Source organism: Balaenoptera borealis, assembly GCF_965194805.1.
Source record: "Balaenoptera borealis genome assembly, chromosome: 2".
NCBI classification, from domain to species: Eukaryota; Metazoa; Chordata; class Mammalia; order Artiodactyla; family Balaenopteridae; genus Balaenoptera; species Balaenoptera borealis.
In genome coordinates, this window is record NC_138867.1 from 155,967,600 (window position 1) to 155,984,897 (window position 17,298).

Here is a 17,298-nt window from a genome sequence, read left to right on the forward strand (position 1 = left end):
ATAAATTGAAACACAAGTGAATATTGTATATACAATATAAGCTTTGGTCTTATGCACTTATTAGAGGTGACCACAGATCTTTGAAGGGCACTGTGGCAGAGACTACTAGTTGTCCTGTATCTCTTCTTTCCTTCTTTTGCAGTAATAGCATACCTGAAATGTTTTGCTGGGCATTGGCCACCTGAATAAGACTAGATTTACTAGAATCTCTTGCAGCTAGGTATGGTTAAGTGATTATGTTCTGGGCAATTGAATGTGAGTGAATGTGGTATGTGTAACATATATGCACATGGGTGGAGCTGAAGAAGCCATCTTAGACCATAAAGTGATTGGGTGAGTGGAGGCAAGTGTAACAACAAGATGGAAGGAACCTGAGTCCCTGATACACCGTGGAACACCAACTAGTCCTAGAGCATTGCCTTGAATTTTTGCTTGAGAGAAAAATAAACATCTATATTGTTTAAGCCATTGTTTTTGGATTTCAGTCACTTGCAGCTGAACTTCTTTTACAACTATCAAAGCTTATTTGACAGATGGATCATGTATCCTTCTGGGAACTCTTTCTTACTCTCCTGCTGGGGATTGTTGGGATGCCTTTGCAATTCATATCAAGCTGGTGATTTGCATTGCCTCTTAAGCAAATGCAAATCACCAGCTTGATATGAGTTGTAAAGGCACCCCAACAAACTTGGCTATTGGTTTCATGTCTTCCTCAGATTTTTGGAATGTATGTTATTAAAAGGAAATAAAAGTAAACAAGCAATTGCATAGAATCAACAAAGAACCAGAGTAGGAAAAAGTAGGTCCTACTCATAAAGAATTTAAAAGCAGGATATGCTTTAAGTCACTTAAGAGGATCCAGAGATGAAGTTTGGTGTGTGTGTCTATTTATTTAACTAAAAATTACTTCAGGAGTCTGTGCGTTCACAAATACACAGACTTTAAAAGTGAGCTTTGTCCCTCCTTTCAAAATCAGAGAATAAACACATCTTTTTAGGAAAAACAAACAAACCTGGTTGACTGATTCTTAAATTTGATCTTTATAAGCTTTCCTTCATGAATTTTAATAGCATTAAAGATATTTAGTAAGTGAAGGTACTTTTAAATAAGTAGCTTAATTTAGGAATTAATAACTATAAAAATGGTTACCAAAATATTATCTCATAACACTTTGGCAATAAATACCAAGTTTTTTAAAGAAGTTCATTCGCTGTAACATAGACATTTTGTTCCTAGAACTCTTTGCTGGTAGGGAATAGGACAGTAATTATATTTCACTGAAATGTGAGTTTGTATTCAAAATGGGATTATTAAAATTTGGTGTAGCCTTAATTTTATACAATGTTTTGGAAAGTTATTTAATAATATGAAAAAAATAATTGGGCAAGATATGTTTAGTGAGACAGTTCAATGGAATAAAATAAAAGGTCCAGGAAGTAATATGAATGCATAAATGGACCTAATGTATGTGATAAGGGGTAATTCAAAATAGTGGGCAAAAGACAGACTATACAAGAAAGAAATGGTGTTGAAGCAGCTTGGGTAGCCATCTGCGAAAAAATGTTGATCCATATCTCACCAGATAGGTTCAAGATTAATTTCACTGTATCATACAGGTGAATGTAAAAAGATGGAACAAACACACCTCAAATTTGGGTAAGACCTTGTTATTATATAAAATCCATAAGAGAAAAATTGGTAAGGTTTTCTGCAGAAGAAAAAGAAGAAAAACATGCATGATATTAAAAAAACACCATAATCAAAGTCAAGAGACAAATGAAAAAGTGGAGAAAAATATTTACATCTCAATCACAGGCAAAGGGCTCAGTTTTGTAATATATAAAGAATTCGTAGAAATTAGCAATAAAAAAATAACCCAACAGAAAAATCAAAAAAGGATATGAGCAAAAAGGGCACACAGAAGGACATATGTATGACTTAAAAATATGGAAAATTTTGACTTTACATTCATGAGAGAAAAACAAATTAAAACTTCACTGAGATACCATTTTTCAGATTCCAGTAAATTGTAAAGTTTAATATCACCCTGAATTATCTATATGTATATAGACACTCATTTACTGATGATGGGAGTATAAATTGTTTCAATTTCATTGGGAGGCAATTTTGTAATAGCTATCAACATTGTAAATTCATATTCTTTAGTAATTTGATTTATATTGGTGTATATTATAACTGAACATGTGTGCAGTGATGTGTACAAGATTGTTAATTGCAGCATTTTTGTAACAGCAAAAAATTATAAACAACCTTAGTGTCCATCAGTGGGGGAAAGTATGAAAATAATGTGGTATGTTCATATAATGATGTTCAGCAGCTGTAAAAAGAGAATAAGGAAGCTCTTTATATCTGACATGAAAAGATCTATAAGGTATATTATTAAATGAAAACAGCTAGGTTTAACAATATAACAGTGTAGTATGCTCCATATGTGTAAAAGAGTTGGGAGGAGAATGTATAGTCATACATACATTTAAAAAGTCTCTGGAATGACACAAACTGTTAACAGCGTGTGTGTGTATGTTATTGTGTGCATACATGGAAGAGTTGGGAGGAGAATGTATAGTCATACATACATTTAAAAGTCTCTGGAATGACACAAACTTAACAGCGTGTGTGTGTGGGTGGGTTAGGGCTAGGCATAGCCGCCTTTGCACAATGAGAAAAAAGAGGAATAGGTGCTGTTTCCTCCAGAACTTCTACTTCTGTTTCTTAAAAATTTTATTATGATATGGTAATTTTGTTAGCACCAGGCAGTTGGCAACCATTCACTGGAAAATTTTAATGAAAATAGATAGATAACAGAAGGATTTGGGGGTGGGGGGAAATTCTAGACTAAGCTTTTTATTCTATTAAGCTTTTTCTCTAGGAAATTTAATTTAACCTTTAGTTCATTTATGATTTTTTGATAATAATAGTTGCATACTTGTATTAAAAATATTTGATTTTGTTAAGATCATCTTGTAATTTATTTCAGGTAAAATTTTATTACTCATTAAGAAAGTGATACAGCTTGATGGGTGTACCTCTTTTTTTTGTATTTTGAACCATATGACCCCATATGAAAATATGTTGTAATGAAAAAGTAAAATACAAAACTACACATTCAATATCATTCTTCTTTTACTAAAATATTCTATATACATAAATATATAAGTTAATACCTGTGTTTATAAAACAGTTATAATTGTAGATATTTACTATATCTATATATATTATATATGTATATGTCATATATCTATATATAAATGTTTAGTAAAATAATAAATGTATGTCCATGTAGGTTTGTATGCATGTATATGAAGTGCATGTGTTAGGAAAAAGAGCTAGAAGGAGTTAGACCAAATTGTAGTATCTCTTCGTGGTAGGATTTCAGATGATTTTTAAAAATATTTTCTTTATAAGCATTTGTATTTTTCCACTTTTTATATTATGTAAAATTGATGATAAATGTTTTAATGGTATTTCTCTAAGAATTTTTACTGAAGCTTCTTTTTTCCTTCATGAAAAGAGTTTTTCAGCTTATATCTTTAATGGATACCGGATTGCCTCAGTGTTCTAATGAGAAAATAGAACTTGCAATTCTGTGGTTCTTGGATCAGTTTCGTAAAACATATGTTGGTGATCAACTTCAACGAACCTCAAAGGTAGGTTTTTACTAGAGATTAAAATTAATGTTATTGAAGATGAATAAAGGTGTTCACATATAACAGCTTTAAGCTGAATGATATATTTGGGCAATTTCTACATAAGAAATTTAGTTGATCAATTGAAGTCAATTGATTAATTGGTATTGAAAGCAATGTGAGATTGCTTGTTTTATGCCTAGATTTACCGTTGTCTTTGAAGATTGATTGGCAGAGTTAGTGAATGTTTTTTTATGTGGTTAGTCAAGGTTTAAAACATACGATTTACTCTTTTAGTAGTTCTGAGGGTTTTGTGGGTTTTTTTGATACTTATTTATGTGGTTTCCAGTGTATTTTCCACTCATTCCTTGGCATTTTTACATGATAAAGGATGAGGACAAGAAGAGTAAGACATGCCTTTGAGAGGCTGCAGTTAACTTAGTGAAGGGAGCACTTCTACTATGGTAATTGAAAGTTTAGCATTAGCAAGTTCAGGTGAATTGATCTTAAGGCATTAAGGTATTATTGAGGGCATTTATGTGAACCCTAATCAGATATTTAGTAGTACTTGGACACTGAGTAAGATCTATGAGGTTTTTTTTTTTTCTTTTCTTCCTAGAATAATAACTCTTTCCAAAACCTTCTCTGTTGGAAGTCCTAAGGATATTCTTGTCTCCTTTGGATTTATAGTTTGTATTAGTAATGTTAAGAGATTAAGTTCTAGAATAAGCTTTTTATATTGAACTGAGCTTTTTTTTCCCTGGGAAATTTAGCTTAACCTTCAGTTCATTTATGGTTTTCTGTTAATAGTAGTTGTATAGTAGTATGAAAAGTATTTGATTTTGTTAAGATCATCCTTTAGTTTACTTCAGGTAAAATTTTCTCTGCTTTTTAAGAAGGTGATATAGTTTGATGCCTTCTTTGTGAAATACATTGTGATATTTTATTGCCATTTAGGATTTTTTTTCATTCAGGATTAATATCAAAAAAATTTTCTTAGAATTAAGCGGACATTGAATGAGACCACTAGGGAGAAAAAGGAGTAGCTAGATATAACTGTTTTAGGTTGACAGTAAGACAAATTAGAATCAGACAAAAATTACATGGTATAAAATTTATACAGGATACACACTGAATTATGATAAACTGTCTTGTTTTAAATGTACCCAGAGAGTTTATTTTGCTTTTGCAAAAGTGAATACTCTTGAAACATTGCTTATCTAATACCCATTTGGTCTGGGTCCTAAATCAGAACAGTGTAATATGGAGTGGAAAAGCCTTAAAATTATTGTGGTTAAAGCACTTGGAAATAATTATGTAAAATGAAATCAATTGTTTTAGGGCAGTGGGTTTGAGAAGTTTTTTTTCTGAAGATTCTTGTATGTATATAACTTTTAATATAAGGTAATTGTGAAAAAAGTGAATTATAAAAGATAAGTTTTTCTTTTTTTAAATTGCTTACATATTAGGAAAAAATAAACACATCATCAGACTGGTGTTGATTCTTTTTATTTTAATTTTGCTCTAACATTTTTGGTGCATCTTATCCTATATTCAAAGAGAATAACGTGATTTTATTTCTGAGGCATTCCTACTGCATAACCTTGAAGTGAAGCCAAAGCTTTCCACTTTTCTTTTCTTTTTTTTTGGCTTGTCTGCTGATCTGCCTTAGTAGGAACTGTTTTGGGGGTCCTTATTGTGTGCCCTGGCACTCTTCTAGGAACTCTTCACATTCTCTCTAGGTCTTATAACAAGCCTGCAAGTTTGGTATTATTGTTCCCATTTTACAAATGAAAGAACAGACTGTCTAAGACATTTATAAGTTCTCTACATACTGTTTTTCTGTCAACCAACTAAGGAGGACTAGATGGAAAATATTTTTTGGTGAGAGCATTCCGGATTATGGCAAAAAAAGGTAGAGCATTAGGTTAAAGTAAGCGAATAATGTTCAGTGTGTACTTATTTTGTACCAGGAACTTTCCTAAGCTCTCCTAAGCATTATGTCATTTAATTGGATCATATAGAGTATGACTTAAAGTTCTTCCCAGTCTCTTTTCTATGTATGTCATCAGTTTCATGCTTCACTACTCCATACTTGTATTGCATACTTTTATGTGTACTAAATTTTTTTCAGCTCCTTTAACAGTCTACATTCTCTTTCAATTCTGGACCTTTGAAAAAAAAATGTTTCCTTTGCCTGGGACACTATTTTTTTAAATTCAGCTTCCACTTCCCTACCTTACTTAGCTAACTTCTACTTTTCTTTCACATCAGATACCCCATCCTTTAGGATGCTCTTCTTAACTTAAATTCTGGGAGAGTTCCTTTTCTCCTACTTTCCTTTCACATCAGATACCCCATCCTTTAGGATGCTCTTCTTAACTTAAATTCTGGGAGAGTTCCTTTTTTCTGTCCCCTATTTTAGGATTATTATACTGCATTGTAATTATTTCTTAGCAAAACATATAGAGACTATAATTTGGGTTAGGACTGTTCTGTCTTCTTTATTATCACCTCCACATGCTTGGCATATTGCTTGTATGCTTTCTACTAGATAATGGTTGAATGTATATATTTAGTAGAATTTCATAGGAATTGGGTCTAGATATCATGTATAATACTTTCAGGTAACAAAGGGTATGTTCTTGAGTTGGAAAATGATGCTGACTTTAGTGAAATTGTTTGACAGGTTTTTTTAAAGATATATTAATTTATTTATTTTTAATTTATTTATTTTATTTATTTATTTTTGGCTGCATTGGGTCTTTGTTGCTGCACACGGGCCTTCTCTAGTTGCGGTGAGTGGGGGCTACTCTTTGTTGTGCTTTGCGGCCTTCTCATTATGGTGGCTCCTCTAGGCACGGGCTCTAGGCACGTGGGCTTCAGTAGTTGTGGCTCATGGGCTCTAGAGCACAGGCTCAGTAGTTGTGGCGCACGGGCTTAGTTGCTCCCCGGCATGTGGGATCTTCCCGGACCAGGGCTCGAACCCGTGTCCCCTGCATTGGCAGGCGGATTCTTAACCACTGCGCCACCAGGGAAGCCCTGTTTGACAATTTTAAGTAAGGTATACAATTAATAAGCATCTTAAAAATTCTATAAAAGCCTTCATATGCAAAATAATATAATTTATAGAAATAAATGCTCCAGGAACCAAGGTGGGAATCATTGAAGTGATTGTATAGAAGTATGTCCTATAAGTGAGAAAGAGAAATCATAAATAGTGTCTGTAGACATTAATTGAGCAATTAGTCTGTGCCAAAGACGTTGCTCAGCACTTGACAGGCATCTAATTTCATCTCACAAAAACTCCATGGAAATAGTTATCTTTATTAACATCCCCACCACTTTTTACAGATATGGAAACTGAGGCTTGGAATAGTTAATTAATGTGATTAAGTGGTTGAATCTGGATTTGAACCCAGGACATCTGATAGAGCCTTTGCTGCTAACCACTTTGCTGTATTGCCTCCTGTTGGATCTTTGACTGGGATATTGAATGGACCTTTCAAGCTCAACAGGTTCTAAAAAGAAACATTGTCTTCTAAAATGCTTTCTACCTACTTTTCTATTTTGAGGAAGAATGACTTTGAACCCAAAATTTCCACTTGGTTCTTATTTCTTATGTCTAATCTGTCACCTATTCTTGCTGATTTTATTTCCTAAATATCTCTCAGTTCCACTCTTTTCTCAGGGCCCTTCCTTTTTATTCTTGTTACTGCTTACATTTCACTAGATTTCAGAAGTCTTCTGGTTGTACTTTTGTTTCCTTTTTGCCTTCTTCCAGCCCATTTTCCATACTGCCACCAGAGTAATCTTTTCTTCGGTAGAAAACCAGAGAGGATAGTGTAATGAATAGTCACACATCCATCTTCCAGCTTTGTCAAATCTGAATGCTTTGCCATATTTACTTCAGATCTGTATATTTTAAAATTAAATATTGAAAACATATTGCTCTGATTCTATTTGCCTCACTTCTTGCCCAAAAGTAACTACTACCCTAAATTTAGTGTGATTTTCATGTACGATATTGTTCTTTCCCACATTTCTATATATTTATTAACAAAACATAGTATTATTAACTTTATAGAAAATTATTAGGTAGAAACTTGCCTTTTTTGATCAACATTGTTTTTGAGATTTATCCATGATGATACATATAGTTTTTGTTTGTTTGTTTGTTTGTTTTAAAGAACAGGTGTCATTCTTTTTTTTTTAATTAATTTATTTTATTTAGTCATTTTTGCCTACATTGGGTCTTCGTTGCTGCACACAGGCTTTCTCTAGTTGCGGTGAGTGGGGGCTACCCTTCGTTGCGGTGCATGGACTTCTCATTGCAGTGGCTTCTCTTGTTGCAGAGCACAGGCTCTAGGCGCACGAGCTTCAGTAGTTGCAGTGCATGGGCTCAGTAATTGTGGCTCGCAGGCTCTAGAGCACAGGCTCAGTAGTTGTGGCGCACGGGCTTAGTTGCTCTGTTGCATGTGGCATATTCCTGGACCAGGGCTCGAACCCGTGTGCCCTGCGTTGGCAGGCAGATTCTTAACCACTGCGCCACTAGGGAAGCCCTGATACATATAGTTTTAAGTATTTTAATTATTTAATGGTATTACAATATATTACTGTGCCATTATATATTCTTTTTTTTTTAAATATAGATTAGGTGTTTCCAGTTTTAACATTTACAAAAAATACTGCAGTATGTATACTAATACCTATTTCCTCATGCATATGTATGAGTTTCTTGAAGGTAAATACTAGGAGTGGAATTGCTGGGTTGTGGAATGTTCATATCTTCAGCTTTACAAGATATTATCAGGTTGCCCTCCTAAGTGTTGTAACAGTTTATTCTTCTTCCCCCAGCAGAGTAGGTGTGTGTTGCTGTATATTGTCATAATACTTGCTTTTGTCAGTCTTTAAATTTTGCCAGTCTTCAGGGAACACATTTCTTCCTGTGCCATTTCTCTGCTTAAAATTATTATTGATTTCCCATTATTTACAAAATAAATTTCTTCTTATGGTCAAACTTCACCTACCTTTGCAACTTTTTCTTTTGATACTGCATTCTATTCTATGACATGATGTATATGTGCTGCTGTGTATTTATTTCCTGCTTGCATATTTCAGTTATCCAATGAATATTAATAAGTAACTACTATATATTAAGGCCAGGGATACAAAGGCAAATAGGATGGTCCATCTCCCCAGTAAGTTTATTAATTAAAGAGGGAAGATAGCAAATAAAGAAAAAAAATAGAAAATTTATCCATGTTTATATTGAAACAGTATATAAATAAGGAAAAGACAAACTTTTAAATAAATGCTGCTGGGATATTTTGTTATATCTATGTAAAAATTGTATTATTCATAGCATATAAATATCAAATCCAACTAAGTTAGAGGACTCTTAGTGTGAAAAGTAGAAGATTATGATTTAGGGATAGGGAAGGATTTTTTTAAGACATAAAAAGCCCAAAGTGTAGATACAAAGGTTGATAAATTCTACCCATTTTAAAAGTAAAAACTTCTGTGGATAAAAAAGATACAATAAATAAAGTAAAAAGACAACCTGTAGACAGGTTGTAAGATATTTGTAATACATGTAACTTAAAGAGAGTCAATATTCAGTTATATAAACAATTTCTATGAATCAACAAGAGAAAAACAACTCAGTAGAAAAATGGGCAAAAGATGTGAATTCACAGAAGAGGAAATCACAATTGCCGATAAATATGAAGAAATGTTCATCCTTTTGCGGACTCGGGAATGCAAATTAAAGCTACAGTGAGTTACCATATTATACCTGTTAGCTGGAAACAGTTACAAAGTCTGACAAGTGTTAAGTATTTGTCAGGAAGTAAAATAGCAAACACTCTACACTGCTGGTGGAATCCAAATCGGTAAAATTGCTTTGGAAAACAGTTTAGCAATATTTAAGAAAGTTAAAAATGCATATACTCTTGGATCAGGGAACAGAAGTTCTAAGAACATACTTTAAAGATGCTCACATGTGTATGGATGACATATTTAAGAATATTTTGGATACAACATTGTAAATCAACTGTACTTCAATAAAATTAAAAAAAAAATATTTCAGGTATACAAACAATTGGAAAACTTAATTTTAAAAATACCACCTACTTTAATACCCCAAAAGCCCTTCATAAAATAGGAATAAATCTAATGAAAGATGTACAAGACCTGTACAGTGTAAACTCTAAAACATTGTTGAAAAAAATTAAATGAGGCCCAAATAAATGGACATATATGTACTATGTTTATGAATTGGAGACTCAGTATCATTAAGGTCACTTAAGTAAAGTAAGTGGTAACAATGTTTCATGAAATAGAGAATATCGGTAAAGAAATGGAAATTTTTTAAAAAAGAAACAAATAGAAATTCTGTAGTTGAAAAGTACAATAATTGGTATGAAAAGTATACTAGAGGGGCTCAACAATATATTTAAACTCGCAGAAGAAAGAGTTAGCAAACTTGAAGATTGACTATGTCTTAGTTTGGGCTACTATAATAAATACCATTGACTGGGTGGCTTAAACAACAAAATATTATTTCTCACAGTTTTGGGGGCTGGTAGCCGAGATTAGGGTGCCAGTGTGGTTAGGTTCTTGGTGAGGGCCCTCTTCCTGATAGTGTACTCACATGTCCTTCCTTGCTCCATGCCAAAAATGAGAGAGTGGTTCTTTGTCTGCTCCTCTTTTTATAAGGGCATTAATCTCACCATGAGGGCCCCACCCTCATGACCTCACCTAACCTTCGTTACTTCCCCCAAACCCCACTTACTAATACCATTCCTTTGGGAGTTAAAGATTTAACATATGAATCTGGGGGGAACACAAACATGTAGCCCATAACAGATGGCTAGAGATTGTAGTATTCAAAAAACAGACAAAAAAGAATGAAGGAAAATGAACAGAGCCTGAGAGAACTGTAGATCACCGTTAAGTACACCAACAAACATATGGAGTACCTGGTAGGAGGAGTAACAAAGAGGACAACAAGAAAGGAGCAGAAAAATATATTTAAAGCAATAATGGCTTAAAAATTACCACATTTGTTGAAAAACATTACCCATCAAAGAAGTGTAACAAAAAAGGTCCACACTAAAATCACACCATAGTAAAAATGCTGAAAGACAGACAAAGAGAAAAATTTGAAAGCAACGAGAGAAAAACTACTCCTCACATACAAGGGAACTCCAATAAGATTAATAGCTGACTTCTTTTTAGAAACAGTGAAGGCCAGAAGACATTTGGATGTCATATTCAAAATGCTGAAAGAAACTGGTAACCAAGAATTCCATATCCAGCAAAACTATCTTTAGAAATGAAAGGAGAATTAAAGACATTTTCAGATAAACAAAAACTGAGAGAATGCATTGCTATCAGAGCTGCCTTATAAGAAATGCTAAATGAGGTACTGCAGGCTGAAAGCAAGTGATGTCAGACAAATTCGTACAGATCCACGGAAAAAGCCAAGAGCACTAATGAAGCTAATTAAGCAATTAAAAAATAGAGTACTTCTTCTCTTAACTGATTGAAAAGCAATTGTATATAACAGTTACATATTTTATATACATATACACTGTATCGATAGCATATAACATGTAGAGATGTCGATAGCAGCACACAGAAGGTGGGTGGGGAACAAAGAAAAAAGAAGGTGGGTGGAAGCAAAGTTGTGGAAATGACACAAGATGGTAACTCAAATATAAGAATCAATAAAGAGAACTAGAAATGGTAAATAAGAATGTTTATCTAGCAAACACTTTAAACATTTTCTTGCTTTTTTTTCTCTCAACTTCTTTAAGAGACAAAATTATGTAAAGAAATAATTACCATAATTTATTGTTGGGTTTGTAATATGTAGTTGTAATATGTTATAACATACAATAACAATATTACAAAAGGGGAGCAAAAAGAATAGAGCTATGTAGGAGCAACATTTCTTTATCTCATTGGAACTAAGTTAGTATAAATCTGAGGTAGATTCTATTAAGATGTATATATTGAGCCCAAAGGCAACCACCCAGAAAGTTACCAAAAAAATGTATAGTGAAAAGAGTCATTAAAGTTTTTTAAATGTTACATTAGAAAATATTCGCTTAATGCAAAAGCAAGCAGTACAGGAAAGCTAGAGGAACAAAAAAGACAGTAGACATTTTTTAAAAAGTAAAACGGCTGACATAAATCTAACAATATCAATAATAGCATTACATTTAGAATGGATTATATAATCTAACCAATAGGCAGAGATTGTCAGATTAAAAAAAAAAACAATGTCCAACATGCTATTTACAGAACACACTTTTTTAAATTCAAAGATACAAGTAGATTGAAAGTAAAGGGATGGCAAAAGATATACAGACAGCAACCATAAAAAAGCTGGAATGACTATACTAATATCGAACAAAATAGACTTTAAAACAAAAAATGTCACTAAGGATGAAGAGGGACATTTTATAATGATAAAATAATCAACCCATGAGGAAGATATAACAGTTACAAACATATTACTACCTAAGAACAGAGGCAAAAACTGAAGTTTCTGTTTTTTACATGAAGCAGAAACTGACAGAAATAACAACATTAGTTGAAGAATATAATGCCCTAGCTTCAATAATGAATGGAACAACTAGACAGAAGATCTATAAGGAAGTAGTAGACTTGAACAGCACTATAAACTAACTGGACCACAGACAACTATAGAACACTCCACCCAACAACAACAGAATATACTTTCTTCCCATGTACACACAGAACATTGTCCAGGATGGACTATGTGCTTTACCATAGAACAAAACTCAGTAAATTTAAGAGGATTGAAATAATACAAAGTATGTTCTCCAACCACAGTGGAATGAATAGAATTCAGTAAAAGAGAAATTTGGGAAACACATATATGTGGAAATTAAACAACACTTCTAAATAACAAATGAGTCAAAGAAGAAATAAGAAGGGAAATTAGGAAATACTTCTAGGTGAAAGAAAATGAAGACACAATATACCCTAACTTATAAGATTCATTTAAAGTAGTACTTAGGGCTAGCTTTATAGCTATAAACACCTACATTAAAAAAGAAGAAACATCTTGAATAGCCTAACCTTCTACCTTAACACACTGGAAAAAGAAGAAGCTAAACCTAAAGTAAGCAGAAGGAAGGATATAATAAAGTAAGAATAGAAATTAATGTAATAGAAATTATAATTCATCAGAAATTAAATCACTATAATTCAGGAAAATTCATTTCAATACTATAATGACATACCACTTCACTCACCCCTAGGATGGATATAATCATAAAGACAGATAATAACATATTGGTAAAGATGTGGAGAAATTCGACCTTCATACACTGTTGGAATGTAAAATGGTGCAACTAGTTGGGAAAACAGACTGGAAGTTCTTCAAAAAGTTGAACATAGAGTTGCCATATGATCCAGTAATTCCAGTCCTCTGTATATATCCAAGAGAAATGAAAGCACACATCCACATAAAAACTTTACACACTATTCATAGAAGCATTCCTAGTAGTCATTAAGTCAAAAAAAATCCAAATAACCATCAACTGAAGAGAGGATAAATAAAATGTGGTATATCCCTAAATGGAATATTATTCAGTCATAAAAAGGAGTGAAATATTGATACATGCTACACCATGGATCATCCTTGAAAACATTACACTAAGTGAAAGAAGCCAGTCACAGAAGAACAAATATTGTGTGATTCTACTTACAGGAAATTTCCAGAATAGACATATCTATAGAAACAGAATGTAGATTATTGTCTAGTAAAGGTTTCTTTTTGTGGTGTTGAAAATATTCAAAAATTGATAGTGGTGATGGTTGCAAATATCTGTTAATATACTAAAAACCAATTAATTGTACACTTTAAATGTGTGATTGTATGAATGTCTCAACTACTACCAAAAAAGGACTAAAGCTCACTTTTAAAATGGGGAAAAGATTTAAACAAGTGCAACTAAAGAAGATATCTAAATGGCCAATAATCACATAAAAAAATGCTCAACATTGTTAATCATCAGAGAAATATGAAAGAAGTATCATTTCACACCTGCCAAAATGGCTAAAAATGAAGACTGATAAACCCAAGCCTTGACGATGATGTGGAATATATGAAACTATGGTATGTTGCTGATGGCAGTGTAAATTGATGTATCCATTTTGGAAAACTATTTGATGAGTCTACTAAAGCTGAACAGAGCTTACCCTATAGTTCATCAGTTTCACTCTTAGGTATTTACCCAGAAGAAATAAGTTTATATATCCAAGTGACTTATATAGGAATGTTCATAGTAGCTTCATTTATAATGTCCCCAAACTGGAAACCTGTGTTCACTAACAGTCTAATGGATAGATAAATTAATGTGTACCACATGGCAGTAAAAGAAAAGAAAAATATTATGATACATGCAAAAATGTGGGTAAATTGATGATAATCAATTTAGGCATGATGATGAATGAAAAATTAGACACAAAGTATACATTATGATTCTGTTTAACAATTTAATGTGCTATTGATTGATTTGTGAATATCAGTCCATCCTTAAGTCCCTGGAATAAATCCCACTTGATCATGGTGTATGATCCTTTTTATATATTGTTGGATTCAGTTTGCTAAAATTTTGTTGAGGATTTTTACACCTGTATTCATCAGAGATATTGGCCTGTAAAAAAATTTTTTTGTAGTGTCTTTGACTGGTTTTGGTATTAGAGTAATGGTGGCTTTATAGAATGAATTTGGGAGTGTTCTGTCCAGTTCAGTCGTTTGGAGTAGTTTATGAAGGATCAGTATTAGCTCTTTGGTAGAATTCCCCTGTGAAGCCATTCGGTCTTGGACTTTTGTTTGCTGGGATTTTTTTTATTACAAATTCAATTTCACTTCTAGTGATTAATCTGTTCAGATTATCTGTTTCTGATTCAGTCATGGAAGGTTGTATGTTTCTAGAAATTTGTCCATTTCTTCTAGGTTGTCCAGTTTGTTGACATATAACTATAGAATTCTCTTAAAAGTTTTGTATCTCTGTGGTATTGTTTATTTCTCCTCTTTCATTTCTTATTTTGTTTATTTGTGTCCTCGTTTTTTCTTGAGGAGTCTGGCTAAAGGCTTATCAATTTTGTTTATCTTTTCAAAAACCAGCCCTTTGTTTCATTGATTTTTTTTCTATTGTTATTTTTGTCTCTATTTTATTTTTTTCCTCTCTGATTTTTATTATTTTCTTTCTTCTGCTGACTTTGGGCTTTGTTTGTTCTTCATTTTCTAATTCCTGTAGGTGGTAGGTTAGGTTGTTTATTTGAGATTTTTCTTGTTTCTTGAGGAAGCCCTGTGTTTCTATAAACTTCCCTATTAGAACTGCTTTTGTTGGTATCTTATAGATTTTGGAAAGTTGTGTTTCCACTTTCATTTGTCTTGATGTATTTTCTGATTTCCTCTTTCATTTCTTTATTGACCCATTGGTTTTTTAGTAGCATGTTGTTTAGTCTCCATGTGTTTGTTTTTCCCAATTTTCTTCCCATAATTGGTTTCTAGTTTCATACTGTTTTGGTTGGAAAAAGTGCTTGATGTAATTTCTGTTTTCTTAAATTTGTAGAGACTTGTTTTGTGGCCAGCATGTGATCTATCCTGGAGAACATCCCATGCGCACTTGAAAAGAACGTATTTTCTGCTGTTTTGGGATGGAATGTCCTGTAGATATCTGCTAATTAAGTCCGACTGATCTAATGTGTCATTTAAGACCACTGTTGCCTTACTGATTTTCTGTCTGGATGATTGTCCATTGATGTAATGGGGCATTAAAATTTCCTACAATTATTGTGTTATTGTCACCTTCTCCTTGTATGTCTATTAATATTCACTTTATATATTTAGGTGCTCCTGTCTTAGTTGCATATATGTTAACGAGTGTTATATCTGCTTCTTATATTGATCTGTTTATCATTTTATAATGCCCTTCTTTGTCTTTTGGTATAGTCTTTGTTTTAAAGTGTATTTTGTCTGCTGTGAGTATTGCTACCCTGGCTTTCTTGCTTTTATTTGCATGAAATATCTTTTTTCCATCCCCTCATGCTCAGTCTGTGTGTGTCTGTAGCTCTGAAGTGAGTCTCTTATAAGCAGCATAGAGATGGGTCTTATTTTTTTATGTAGTCAGCTACCCTGTGTCTTTTTTTTTTTTTTTTTTAATTTATTTATTTATTTATTTTTGGCTATGTTGGGTCTTCGTTTCTGTGCGAGGGCTTTCTCCCGTTGTGGAGAGCGGGGGCCACTCTTCATCGCAGTGCGCGGGCCTCTCACTGTCGTGGCCTCTCTTGTTGCGGAGCACAGGCTCCAGACGCGCAGGCTCAGTAGTTGTGGCTCACGGGCTTAGTTGCTCCGCAGCATGTGGGCTCTTCCCAGACCAGGGCTCGAACCCGTTTCCCCTGCATTGGCAGGCAGATTCTTAACCACTGCGCCACCAGGGAAGCCCTACCCTGTGTCTTTTGATTGGAGCATTTAGTTCTTTGACAAAGTGATTATTGATAGGTATGTACTTATTGCCAGTTTGTTACTTGTTTTCTGGTTGTTTTTGTAGTTCTCTTTTCTTTTTTTCTGTTCTTTTCTGGTTTGATGATTTTTTTTGTTTGTTTGTTTTAGTGGTATGCCTGTATCCCTTTCTCTCTAGTTTTTGTTTATCTATTGGAGGTTTTTGACTCGTGGTCATCGTGGGGTTCATATGTGTTGGCCTATAACTATATCTACTTGTTTTAAACTGGTATTCATATAAGTTCAAACTCATTCTAAAAGATCTATATTTCTTTACTCTCCTCTCCCATATTTTGTGCTTGTGATGTTGTATTTTACAGCTTCATGTTTATCCCTTTAATGTTTATTGTAGTTATAGTTGATTTTACAATATTTTGTCCTTTGATCTTTGTACTAGCTTATTTAAGTTGTTGATCTCCAGCCTTTACTGTATATTTGCCTTTACTAGTGAGTTTTTTTTTTTTCCTATCCTATAGATACTTAATTCTTGTTATATCCTTTTCTTTGCACTTTAGAGAAGACCCTTTACATTTCTTTTATGGGAGGTTTAGTATTGTTGGTGATGGGGTCTTTTAGGGTTTTTTTTCTCCTCTGCTCAGTGGCTGTCACCACCCTACTGGGGGCAGGGGCAGGTTTCAAGTTGCTGAAATAGAAGCCCTGAGGATCAGGTCTGAGCTGGCTCTGTTCCCTCTGTGTGTGTGCTCTCCCTCCTCCCAGCACTGGCACCCTTGCCCTAGAGGGGAGCAGTGCTGGAGCAGCAGGGGCTGGAGCAGGCGCTTGGTGTGGATCTGGGCACAGGATTGTGGCAGTCCCAGCTGTAGTCAGAGTCCTAGACCACTTATGTCAAGCTGCTTCCGTAAATGCCAGTAATGCCTGCCCATGTCCCATTCGGGTTTTGTTCAGGGTTCAAGCCACCTTTGTCCCTCACAACTGAGCACTCCCCTTAGCCACTGCAGCCCTAGCCCTAGTGTGGAACCATGTCGCAAAGCAAGCAGGGCCAACATGGGCGCTTAACTGAGGTTGGGCCTTGCGTTGGGACGATCACAGGAAATTTGTAGGCGTCTAGGGCAGTTTCACTCTGCTTTCTCCACTTTATTT

The 17,298-nt window shown here is 33.9% G+C and overlaps 1 protein-coding gene across 8 annotated transcripts in view; it reads left to right on the forward strand.

Moving 5' to 3' along the window:
* The window catches only part of RANBP17 (RAN binding protein 17), a 315,779-nt gene that overhangs the window by 76,947 nt on the left and 221,534 nt on the right, over positions 1–17,298 (forward strand). For all 8 annotated transcript variants that reach the window (XR_014241506.1, XM_082380852.1, XM_082380855.1 and 5 more), the window contains one exon: positions 3,533–3,668. Coding sequence is in view for 7 of the 8 variants with exons in the window: in XM_082380852.1 (XP_082236978.1) it covers positions 3,533–3,668 (136 nt within the window). In the remaining variant the exon portion in view is untranslated. The remainder of the gene's footprint in view (positions 1–3,532; positions 3,669–17,298) is intronic.